This window comes from Mesocricetus auratus, unplaced genomic scaffold, assembly GCF_017639785.1.
Source record: "Mesocricetus auratus isolate SY011 unplaced genomic scaffold, BCM_Maur_2.0 Super-Scaffold_100006, whole genome shotgun sequence".
Lineage (NCBI taxonomy): Eukaryota > Metazoa > Chordata > Mammalia > Rodentia > Cricetidae > Mesocricetus > Mesocricetus auratus.
Window position 1 is genome coordinate 69,587,680 of NW_024429190.1, and position 13,232 is coordinate 69,600,911.

At 46.8% G+C, this 13,232-nt stretch overlaps 1 protein-coding gene across 1 annotated transcript in view; it reads left to right on the forward strand.

The window, feature by feature from the left end:
- Shroom3 (shroom family member 3) overlaps positions 1-13,232 on the forward strand; it is a 259,365-nt gene that overhangs the window by 80,954 nt on the left and 165,179 nt on the right. The window contains exon 2 of the mRNA XM_040747430.1: positions 5,362-5,516. Coding sequence (XP_040603364.1) covers positions 5,362-5,516 — 155 coding nt within the window. The remainder of the gene's footprint in view (positions 1-5,361; positions 5,517-13,232) is intronic.

Below are 13,232 nucleotides of genomic sequence, written 5' to 3' on the forward strand. Positions count from 1 at the left end.
CCTTTGTTGGCTTAGGGACATCCTAGTCAGCTTTCCCTGCTGTCACCTGAAGCCCTTTAGTCTGTTGACAGTTGCATTCCTGGAATTGGCAAATTCTATGCGGGTGAGGCTGGGTAAAGAATACCAGTGACCTTGTTAACTGCCATTGTACCAATTAAAATAATAAACTTTCCCCCTACTGAATCCTATTGATGGACAGTATCAGCAGGGCATGAGGTTGAGGGAATATCTCTTTGAGGACTAGTTCAAGAAGATTATTGCTTTATATCCCAAATATTCTTTTCTGAAGTCATGACAGTGGTGTTTAGATACACTGTAAAGAATCATGTGAGCTTGAGGGCTGGAGAGATGGCTCAGTGGTTCAGAGTGTGGATTTTTCTTTCAGAGGGCCAAGGTTTAGCTCCCATAGCTCCCAGCACCCAAGTCGGATGGCTCACGGGCACCTATAACTCCAGTCAGCCCCAGGAAGATCTATACCTCTAGCACCAGCCCTCCTGTCCACAAACTTACACACACCACACACACACACACACACACACACACACACACACACACACACACACACACACAATGACTTGGCTGTTATTAGCTTGTTACCTCAACAGTTCAATTTTTCATTTGTTATCATAGAGACAATATTGATACAGTCAGTCACAGCATTGTTCTGGCCAGCAGCTTCAACTTGCTTGGCAACCATGTTCATCACCAAATCATCAACAAACACTGAGTTCACTGACATGGTGCTAGCAACTGGACAGGCAGAGAAAGGTTGGCGGGCGTGAGGGAGGATGGGCTGTGAGCGTCCTGATGCACCCTCAGACAAAACAGCAGCCTTTATTTCATCTGAATGGCTGCTTTGTGGTAGATGTGGGCTCTATACTTATGAAACTAGCTTTAATCCAAACCCAGGGTAGGCCTATTGGGTGAGACTCCCCCTTTTGGAGTACAGCCCAGGGTTAACCACAGCACCAAGTAGACTTCCCAGAGTCCTCCCTTTTCCTAGTAATTGCCTGGCCTCCCAGAGAGAGTTGTTTACATGGATCCCTTGAAGTGCCCTTAAGATAAGAAAAAAATCCAGACTTGTTTTCACTGTGCGGCCTCTCTGGCACCAGCATTTTTAGTCAAGTACGAAGAGGTGAACTCTACTAAGAGTGTTCTAGCTTGTAAACTCCAGGAAAGAGGAGAGAATACAGGCTATTTCCCCAGGTCTACAGGAGTGCCTAGCAATGTTAGATACTTAAAAAACACATGTGGATGGATTAATGAATTGTCTTCTTTTTCCCTCTCTTGGTTTCTGATCTGGGGAGTTTAAAACCAAGAAATAAGGCCTTCAGTAAGATGGAGGAAAAGGGCAGGGATTGAGGCTTCTCTCAAGGCAGTAGGAGCTGTTCCTAGGAGGCATGGGTTGAGATGGATGGAGTCTGTTTGGGTTGCCAGGGAGTCCCTGTAGCAGAAGAGGACCACAAAAAGCAACAGGCAGCAAGACACTGAAAACATAGGCTCAGGGCTCGTATAAAAGATCCGTGTAGCCGGGCATTGGTGGCGCACACCTTTAATCCCAGCACTTGGGAGGCGGAGGCAGGCGGATCTCTGAGTTCGAGGCCAGCCTGATCTATAGAGCTAGTTCCAGGACAGCCTCCAAAGCCACAGAGAAACCCTGTCTCAAAAAAACAAACAAACAAACAAAAGATCCAAAGTGTTGGAGCAAAGTTCTAAACTATCTCTGGCGATAATTGAAGCAAGACATGACTCCCTGAGAGACTGCGAGCAGAGACTGGAGACTGAGGAGGAACCTAGAGACCTGGCATGAACCTCCGGGTTCACTCCCAGCAACACAAAACAGAATCGTGCAAGCTGGCCAATGTTTCCTAAGAAATACCGTCTCAAAACATTGCCTCAGCCTCGGCCTCTCCAGTTTCATAAAGTAATATCCTAATTAACCTTGAAAAAGTAAGCTTTTGGGGGGCTAGGGCATTGGTTCAGCATTTAAGAGCACCAGTTCCTCTTTAGAAGGACTGGATTTGATTCCAAGCACCCATAGGCTCACTCATAAAAGTTTATAACTCCTGTCTCAAGGACTCTGACCCCCTCTTCTGACCTCTCCAGACACCAGGCATACACAATGTACATACATATATTCAAGCAAAACACTGAGGCACACAAAGTAATAAATCAATTTAAAATAAAAACCATTGAGGTAAGCATTTGGGGACTGGAGATGTAGCTCTGTTGGTAGAGTGCTTGTCTCGCATGCATGAAGCCCTGGTGTGATATCCAACACCACAGAAACTGACGTGGTGGTAAGCCTCAAATCCTAGTACTGCTGAGGTGGAGCAGGGGATCAAAAGTTCAGTATCATCCTTGGCTGCACAGTGGGTCTGAGGACAGCCTGACATATGTTAGCTCCTGCCTCAAAAAACAAAAATAAAACAAAACGGGTAAACATGCTTGAAGATGAAATTCAAACAGTACTTGCCTAGCATTGTGTAAGACCCCCCCCCCAGTTTCATCCCAGCATCCAAAAACATTAACCAGTAATAATAACAACCCCCCCATGGTGTTGTACACCCTTAATCCCAGCACTAAAGAGGCAGGGGCAGGTAGATCTCTGTGAGTTCCAGGCCAGACTGGGCTACATATTTACTTCCAGGCCAGTCAGAGCTATAAATATAAAAATTGAGAAAGGGGCTTGGAATGTAGTTCAGTCCCCTGGGTCCCTTCCCCAGCAATAAAACCCCCAAAAAAAAAGGACAAGGAGGAAGAAGAGGAGGAGGAGGAGGAGGAGGAGGAGGAGGAGGAGGAGGAGGGAAAAAGGACAACAGGAAACTCTCCAAGTTTCTTCCTCCTGACGTTTGCTTTCATCTCAGTCATGAATGAACATGGAAGAAACTTGACAAGAAGCTTCCCCCTCCTCTTCTTGGTTTACATACAGAAAACAAAGGCTGACTGTTGTTGTTGGAATTTGGGGCAGTCTCAGTGCTAAGGCCTGGATACCCTAGTATTCTATAGGTAACCCAGATTGGCCTGGACTTGGGAGTGAGCCTCCTGACTCGGCCTCCCGAGTAATGGGGTCACAGGTGTGATGCCCCCTCCTTTGTTTTATAATATTTTTACATGTATGTAATGTATTTTGGCCATATTCACCCTGTTGCCCTCTGGCCCCTCTACCTGTCCCACTGGTCTCTCATGTCTTCTAAAATAACCCCTTTAAAAATTGAGATTCCCCACATGAGAAAAGGTGTGTGATAGCTGATCTTTTGAACCTGGGACAGGATGGCCTCCAGTTACCTGAAAATGACATAATCCATTCATCTTCATGGCTGAATGAGACTGTGGTGTGTGGCTTGTAATGTCTTCATCTGCTCATCTGCTGTGGATTCTGTGACTTCTTCCTTTTCATATAAGCACTGACCAGTTCCCAGGGTTCATCTCATTCAAACTGGTCGTAAATTTCTCAGTCAGAATTCAGTTGCACAGCCTGCATTTGGGGAGAGCCCGATGCATTGTGCTCATCTCCGAACCCTCATCCTTTATCTGCTTACTCAGCAGTTTATTAAAGCAGTGAGGCCTCGCTTTCTGAGGACGCCCTACATTCTGATCTAAATACAGATGGAATCATGACTGAGCCCTGTCTTCAAAGGGCTCACAGTTAAAGATGGGGAAGGTGAACCTACGGGCAGGTAACAGACATAGATATTAATAGCTTTGCTGAAAGATCCTGTGGCAAATATAGCATTACGTTAAAGGTGTGTGAAAAAGTAAGTTATTTGAATGCCATCCTATGGTTGGATATCATTTTGTCCACTGGTGCTCTGAAAGTAAGGGAAGGCGGCATTATTTCTCTTGCTTTTTCTCTTTGGTGCTGGGGACAAAAGCCAGGGCCTTTTGTGTGCAGGACAAGTACTCTGCTGCTTAGCTACCCTCTCAAGGTGAGGGATTGTCTCCAAGCGTAGAATACAGTGGTGAAGGAGTTGCGGCGGGCAGCTGCAGAGGAGGCTGAACTTGACCTTGGACTGAAACAGTGGGTATGACTGTATCTGAGTATGCGCTGCGTGCCAGGCCCTGAGTAAGGGCTCGCTAACATGAGCTCATTTAATTCCCACTATATGTGTGGTGAGTGTAGTCATTTATGAGGAGACTGAAGCATGGGTGGCTAAATAGCATGTTAGAAATCAAGGCAGCCTGATGTCATATATATAATTAGAGTATGTAGCCATTTTAGACTTCCTGCTACCCCTGTATCTTTTCATTTCTGTTTTACTACTGAATGCTATGCCATTGTTTATACCACTTTACTTATCCAATGAGTTGAACCAAATAGTTGAACCAAAAAGTACAAAGTTGGTTATAAAAAGTGAGGCTATGGAATTCAGTTTCAAAGAGGGAGGAGAGAGGACCAAATGAACCAAGACGGAACTGGAGATACCTGCAAAATCGGTTGACCTAATGAGAGCACGCAGACCCTAGTTGTAAAGTGGGGGAACCAGCATTGGACCAAACCAAGCCCTCTGAATGTGGGTACCAGCTAAGAGACCAAGACAATCTGTGGAACTCTAACGGTGGAGCCAGGTTTTATTCCTAGCCCACAAATGGACTTGGGGAGCCCATTCCCAATGGAGAGATACTATTGCAGTCCAGATACAGAAAGGAGGGCCTGGGCCCGCCCCACAAATGATGTGATGGATTTTGATGATCCCCCATGGAGGGTCTCATTATCCCTGGAGAGTGGGTGGTGGGTAGGTTGGGGTGTCGGTGGGAAGCAAGGGAGGGTGGGAGGGTAAGGGAATGGGGGACGGATATGTAAATAAGAATGTTTCTAAAAATAAATAAATAAACAAACAAATTGCCTTTATTAGAGAAAAAAGTGAGGCTACATCTCAGTGTGGGCACAGACTGGGAATGGTCATGAATGCCCGTGGATCCCAGCACCCAGAAAGTGGAAATGGAAGAACAATAAGCCTAAGGTCGTTCTCTGTCACACAGCGGATTAAAGGCCAGCCTGGGCTACATGAGACTCTGTTAAAACAGACCACCTTGATTTCTGAAGGAATGAACCGGAAGCTCCGAGTGGATTTGGAGAGGGAAGTGGGTGTCTAAAGGGCCCTGGGTTAGTGGCCTCCAGGGGGAAATTGCGTTCATCCATTCGGCTGTTGGTGAGAGCCCTCAGCGTCAGGGTTACAGGTGCTAGAGAAAACAGGGGCCAGCCCTTTACTTCTCAGAGATTACACTTTGGCTGGGTGCAAGGGCTATGGTTGCCCCTGGTCCACCCTGCTCTGTATCTGTCCAGGCACGGATCAGGATGGGGAACTGGCCCCAGCTGAACACAAGGTCACTGTGGCTCTCTCTTATCTCTCTGAGCAGATCGAAGAAGGGGGAAAAGCTGACGTGGAGGGCTCCGGACTGCAAGCCGGGGACGAGGTCGTGCACATCAATGAAGTGGCCCTGAGCAGTTCCAGGAGGGAGGCTGTCTCCCTGGTGAAAGGGTCCTACAAGACCCTCCGGCTGGTGGTGCGCAGGTACGTGCACTGGTGCCCGCCCTGTCCCCTCTAGCTCGGCACTGTCACTCTTAGACAGGGGGTGCTGTGGTCATACAGGTTTTTCTTTTCCTTTCTTCTTACCCATGCTGGTGTATGGGACAGGAAGTGGAGTGAAGACATTTGGACACTGTGTCTCTTTTGAACCTTCCCCCATTTTCAGAGTTAGTATTGGCTTGTCACAGAGGAGCTTAGCTGTCCTTCCTAAACTCAGTTTGATGAAGGCTGATGCATCCCTGGTGTGGCTGGAGCTGTAGGCAGCTCTGTGTTCTGGATCTAGAGAAAGTTGTTGACTTGGAGCTAATTGAGTAACGTTTTGTTAGCCCTGCCTACGACTCAGGGCTGAAATACTGGTGGGTTCCTCTTGTTTGGACATCTTAGGAGTGATGAACCCTTTTTTGGGAAAGGCTCATTTGCAATTTTTAAAATTAGTGTGTGTAGCCGGGCGTTGGTGGCGCACGCCTTTAATCCCAGCACTGGGGAGGCAGAGACAGGCGGATCACTGTGAGTTCGAGACCAGCCTGGACTACCAAGCAAGTTCTAGGACAGCCTCCAAAGCCACAGAGAAACCCTGTCTCGAAAAACCAAAAAAAAAAAAAAAAAATTAGTGTGTGTGTGTGTGCGCGTGCCATATGCATGCAGGAGCCTGAGGAAGCCAGAAAAAAGGTATCTTTAAAAAATTATATTGATTATTTGGGAATCTCACATCATGCACCCCAATCATGCTCATTTCCCAGTCTTCCCCACTTTCCCTGTGACCTCCCCCGTCCATACCCACCAGAACCTGGTCAAATTCCTAGTGGCTGCCCTCCAAGGGAGGCGGAGTCTTTCTCCACCTGCATCCATGCCAGAAGCCATCAGGTAAAGACATCAGTGCAGTGGCTGGAGAGGTGCGGGCCAGCTCTCCTTCCAGGGGCAGGGAAAGGGAATCTTAATCCCCTGGAGTTACAAAAGGTTGTGAGCTACCATGTGGGTGCTGGGAACTAAACTTGGGTCCTCTGCAAGAGCAGCAGGTATTTCTAACCACTGAGCCACCTCTCCAGCCCACTGCTTGCAGTTTTGATGTCTCGTAGTATCAAGGCCTTGCTCTCCAGGAGTCAACTCTTGGTTAATGGAATTATCTATGGAAAATGGAAGGGACGTGGTTTATTCATCCCTGTTATAAACCAAGCACATCTGAGGTGTTTTCCACATGTTGATTCATTTAGCCTATACTAGAACCCCAAGAGAAGAGGTCAGAGATAAAGGTGTCTGCTGCCAAGTCTGATTACCTGAGTTCAATTTCCAGGACCCAAATCATAGAAGGAAAGGACCATCCGGATCCTGATCTCCACACTTGTTGCCATAGTACACACATATGCATATATAGATACACATAAGTAAGTATAATCTTAAATTGGTTTTAAAAGAAAGTCCTCTCGAGGTCCTGAGTTCAATTTCCAGCATCCACATGGTGGCTCACAACCATCTATAATGAGATCTGGTGCCCTCTTCTGGCCTGCAGGCTTACATGCAGGCAGAACACTGTATACATAATAAATAAATAAATCTTAAAAAGAAAGTCCTCTCGATATAGCTCTCACTGTGACCACTTTGCAGGAAAGAGATAAAACAAGTCCCTGAAGGTCGTGGGGCTGACAAGCCTGGACTGCCTGGTCCCGTGTCATCGTGGGGAGTGGGGGGACATAACTTGAACTCCCGAGGCATGAGCCTGAACGTTGTCTATACTTGGATACTTCTTTACTAATAGAGTTTCTTGCAGGGCGGTGGTGGCGCATGCTTTAGTCCCAGCACTCAGGGGGCAGAGGCAAGCAGAACTCTGTGTGTTCGAGGCCCAGCCTGGTCCATAAGAGCTAGTTCCAGGACAGGCTCCAAACCCACAGAGAAACCCTGTCTCAAAACTTGACTCTCCCCCCCCAAAAAAAGAGTTTCTTCTGCTTCCCTTGGAATCCAACGTTACAGTATTTAAGAATGTTCTCCTGTGTTGGAACTTTAGGGGACACCAATCAAGCCCCACCACTTTCAAGCTGTGGAAGGTAATGCGGGTTTCTGTCACCTCGGAGACCCCTTCCTTGCTCCCGCAGCAACTCATTCCATCATGGAAGCCATTTCCCTGATGAATCTTGATTGGAACCTACCTCCTCCCAGTCATAGGTCATAAATCCAGAAAATCCGCCTGCTGTCTCTCCAGGGTGATGATTTGCTCAGGGTGCTGGTGTGTCTGCCTATCTCTTTAGGGCCATCAGCCCCAAGTTGCTTCTCTGGCTGTCAATGGGGCAGAGTGGCCAGTAAGCAAAGTCTCCAGTCAAATTAGAGCAGGGTGCAGATATTGTGGTCAACACCTTCTGTGTGTAATTATTTAACCTCAGTGAAGGTTCAGATTCTTCTTTGATTTTATCATTATTTGTTTGTTTTCAGATAGGGTCCCACAGAACTGGCCTAGAATGCAAAATATAGCCTAGGCTGGTCTTAACCTCATCTTTGTGTCTTTACCTTCCAAGTGCTGGCCTGATAGGCTGATGCACCATATCTTCAATTGTTTTCTTGTTGCTTAGTATTATTTATGTGTGTGTTTTGCCCGCACATATATGTACCATATGCATGCAGTGCCCAAAAAGGCCAGAAGAGGGTGCTGGATTCCCTAGAACTGGAGTTACAGATGGTTGTGAGCTGCCAGTCCTCTGCAAGAGCAGCCAGTGCACTTAACCATTAAGTAGCTCTCCAGCTTTCCCAGCACTCGGAGGCAGAGGCAGGCGGATCTCTGTGAGTTCAAGACCAACGTGGTCTGTAAAGGGAGTTCCAGGACAGCCTCAAAAAAAAAAAAAAAAAGCTCTCCAGCCCACATATTTATTTTCAGACAGCATCTTATTATGGTTTCTTCATCTTTAGTTGAGGATTAAAATACTTGCTTTATGTCATGATATAAAAATGACCTATGTCTACCAAATGAGAGGTAGATAAAGAAAATGTGGTGTATATATATATATATATGCAAACAATTCACATATGTAAATCATGTAATATGCAACACACACACACACTGGGACAGTATTCTGCACTAAGAGGAAGGCAACTATACCATTTACAACATAAACTAGAGAACCTTGTGTTCTCCACACAATGAAAAGAATAGAAGGGCATACTCCAGTCTCCCCGGTGGATGTCGTGAGGGAATTCCTAAAGGAATAAAGTAGGAGGGCAGTTGCCTGAGATGAAGGTGAAGGGAAAGGCAGAGATGCTGCTCAAAGGGCACAGACTTCAGTGAGGAGGTGAAAGAGGCCGTTGTGAGACCTGTATCCTACAGTGGGGGGGGTGGAAGTTGTTGAGGATCATAAAGTGAATTTAAGTCCGACTGGGGTCAGTTGAACCCTCTCTCCAAAAAACCAACCAAGCAAGACAAGTGAGTTCTCAGGACTTGATATGTAGCCTGTGACTATTATTGCCGATACTGTGTCAAATATGTACAATTTGCTGAGAGAACTCTCAGACGTCTTCACCAGGAGCATGTCTGAATGCATCCATCACAGCCACATGCATGCAAGGGTTTTAGTGCGGTGTGTGGTTAGTGTGAGCGCTGGTTAATTTGATTGTAGCAGTCATTACATAGCACATACATTTATCAAATCTTTATGCTACCCATCTTGAATATATGTGGTTTCTCAGTGGAAAGGATTCAGAGAATTGAACCGAGCCCTCACTCATGTTGAGAAGATGTTCTACTCCAGAGGTACCGTCGAATGGTCATGTATGTGACTGCCTGCTTATCCAGAAGCCCCTGTCATGTTCCCTCGGTGAATTTATCACAGTTTTGGGATCTGTGATCTGTTTATAGGTCTCAAGTTGGCTGTGGGCATCCCAGAGCTTGGGAGATTTAGGAGTGTAAAGTCACATTATATGAGCTCACAAGCAACTGGAGTATAAACTGCATTGGCCATGTGCTAACTCATTTTGAAATGGATCAAGACTCAGTCTAATTCATCGCTACAGGAATACTGAAAGGGAAGCTGATGACCTCTGCCTGGATTTAGAGAGTGAGTCTGTGGTTGCTGACGTGTGTATGACATCTGTCCTGAAGGCCAGATGCTCTGCCTGCCCAAGTCGAGTCTTCCCCCATTCAGGCCCCCCCCTGCAGGTCCCTCCCCCCTGTGAACCCCAGGAAATCACCCTGCCAAAGCCCTCCTCTTCATCCCCAGTTCCTTACCACCAAATCCCCTTTCTGATTGACACATTCTTTCTTTAGATATGTTAATGAAATCGATGAGGTTACGGGCAGTCTTGCCACTGCTGTGGGAAACAGTTTGTCTCTGGGTGCCTGTTGAAGGCATCCTAGCTCATCCATGTCTTAGCATTTTGTGTCCATGTTTAGTATCAACTCTCCGCATTAGAGGCAAAGTGGCCTCTCACAGACAGGCTGCAGGGGACACGGGCTGGATTCTGCAGGCCTCATATCCTGAAATTCAGCTTTTATATCCTGGCTTCAGCCTGAGATTTCATTCCTTTCCATTTTAACAAAATGATTTGTGATATTTCATTTTATTAGCTCGCTTGCTTTCATAAGTGCTCTCAATACTGATAATCATAATACATTTTCTGAAAACATAGCTGATGATGACTGCCTGTGGAGGGGGAATAAACGTGTATGGTCAGCCTTTGTGCGCCTGCTGGCCCGCTACCTGATTCTCTTCAAGTTATTTTGCATGGGTGAGGGTAACACCTGTGGGTTGACCACATAAAAATTCCAAGAGTGATGGTGTTTACGTGAGTTTCAGAGTGACTGAAAACAGACCGAAGTAGAAACAGTTCTTAAAGGGCTACAATGACCAGAGACATGCCAAGTCCTCAGTGAGCTGCGGGTCAGAGATCTTGGGATTTCTGCTGACCCATGAAGAGGGTGGAGCTTAGCTTTTCTCGAGGGCTAAAGGGCAGTGTGGAGGCTGCCAGGACAGGATGGAGAATGGGGTGGGGTGTGGGCCGCAGATGGAAGGTCTACATCTGGTGTTGGATGCTGGAGATGATATGATAAAATAGAAAAGGCCTTCCAAGGGGAGAGTAAACACTTCCAGACTGAGGGAGACCCTCATGGAATGCAAAGACCCAAAGCCCATACAAAGAGTGTTAATTAGGATAAGACACACAGGCCCAGATAACACCCAAATCCTCCCTGCAATCAACACACACTTCATTTGGCAGGCATATGTAAAATAGTTGTCTGAGGGCAGGGACCTTCAGAAGGGAAACTGGCAGACATGGAAATGTCTTCAGGTTTAATTGAACTGTATATGCTGCAGGTGCTGAGAGACAGGGAGAGGTGGCTCAGTGGTTAAAAGCACTGGCTGCTCTAGAACCTGGGTCGGCGTCTCAGCACCCACATGGCAGGCTGTACTGTCTGTAAATCCAGTCCAGGGAGTGCAATACCCTCTTCTGACTACCTCAGGCACCAGGCATGTGCATGATATACAGATATACCTGCAGCAAAACATCCAAACATAAAATAAGTAAGGCTGGCCAGGTGTGGTGATGTATGCCTCTAAGCCCTGTACTCCGCAAGCAGAGGCAGGCTGATATCTGAGTTTTTGACCAGCCTGGTCTACATAGAAAGTTCCAGGACAGCCGGGGCATAGAGAGACACTGTTTCAAAAAAAAAAAGTCATAATAATAGATATTTTAAAAACAATCCCCCAGGGGGCTGGAGAGCTCAGGGATTAAGAGCACTGGCTGTTCTTCCAGAGGTCTTGAGTTCAATTCCCAGAAACCACATGGTGGCTCACAACCATCTATAATGAGATCTGGTGCCCTCTTCTGGCCTGCAGGGATTCATGCAGACAGAATACTGTATACATAATAAATAAATAAAAACACAATTCCCCAAAAGATTTGTTTTATCATTTGTATTCATATGTATGGGTATATGTTCGTGCGCGCACGTACACACACACACACACACACACACACACACACACACGAAGCAGGGAGTGCTCGTATATACAAAAGGCCACAAGAGGGTGTCAGATGCTCTGGTGCTGAGTCACAGGTGGTTGATGCTGGGAACTAAGCCTTGATTTGCACCCTGGCATGTAAAGCTGCATTGTGCCTGAAGACTTCGAGTCATTGATATGCTTCAGTCAGTGCTGTCCAAGCAGAGGTTCAACCCCTGCCAGAGCTGGGCAGTCAGAGACAGGAGGATCCTGGGGGCTTGATGGTCAACCAGTGTAGCCCATCAGCCAGCAACAGGATTGGCAAGGAATGCTGACTCAAAAAATGAGGTAGATGAGTCAGCAAGATGGCCGTGTGAGTAAAGACACTTGCTGACCATGCCAGGAGATCCAAGTTCAAGCCTCAGGACCCAGGAAAGGTAGAGGGACCTACAAATGCACGCGTGTGCTCACACACACATACACACACTTGTCAGTTAAGCAATTTAAATTTAATTGGTGAGAAAAAGCTGACTACTTTTTATGGTAACTGTTTTATTTATCCTTTTTTATTTGTTAACTTTTTTGAGGCAGGATCTTACTGTGCAGTCCTGGCTGTCCCGGAACTTTCTATGTAGACCAGACTGGCCTCGAACGGAGAGAGATCCACCTGCCTCTGCCTCCCAAATGCTGGGATTGAAAGTGTGTGCCACCATTGTCTCAATTTTGTGCTTTTGACAAGGTGCATGCTGGAAATGTGGAAGTTGGGACACACGGGGCAGTGGTGAAGCCGAGGCTGTCTGGATTGGAGGTCTGAGGGCATTAGGACTAGCTGTGGAATTTTGGGCAAATCGCTTAATCTCTGTAAGGCTTAACCGAGAAATGTGTGACTGTGGTATTTAGTGTGGTGATTATAGCGCAGATCATCTGTAAATAAAGTGTGCGTTTGTTAAGTAAATTACTTCCTTGAGAAGGTCCACCTTAGTCTCTAGACCGAATGGTGCAAACCTGGGTCCCAGCCAAGGTAGGATTTCAGTGGGAAGAGATCTTCCTACACAGAGGATGGAGTGAGCCTGATTCAGGGTAGACAGTGGATCTCACCTTTCAAAGTGAAACCGATACTATTAGGTTTTCTTTGCATTTTGTTTTTGAGACAAGGTCTCACGTAGCCCAGGCTAGCCTTACACTCAGTCTGTAACTGAGGGGAGACTTGAACTTCTGGTCTTGCTCACCTCAGCTCCTGGGGACCTGCGTCACACACCACCGCGCCTGCCTTCTGCAGTGTTAGCGGTGGGACTCGACTCTTCGTGCTCACAGGGCGAGCACTCTGCCACTGCGGAACATCCACAGCCCTTATTCTTGTTCTTTGAGATGGGGGTCTCACTTTGTAGCTCAGGTAGGCCTATTTTAAAAGCAAGAGTTTTTTTTTTTTTTTTTGGTTTTTCGAGACAGGGTTTCTCTATGGCTTTGGAGGCTGTCCTGGAACTAGCTCTTGTAGACCAGGCTGGCCTCGAACTCACAGAGATCCGCCTGCCTCTGCCTCCCAAGTGCTGGGATTAAAGGCGTGCGCCACCAACGTCCGGCAAAAGCAAGAGTTTTTTGTTTTGTTTGTTTTGTTTTGTTTTGTTTTGTTTTGTTTTGAGACAGGGTTTCTCTGGATATCCCTGGCTGTCCTAGAACTCTCTCTGTAGACCAGGCTGGCCTCAAACTCACAGAGATCCACCTGGCTCTGCCTCCCAGGTGCTGGGAGTAAAGGCGTGTATCACCACTGCCTGGCAAAAGCATG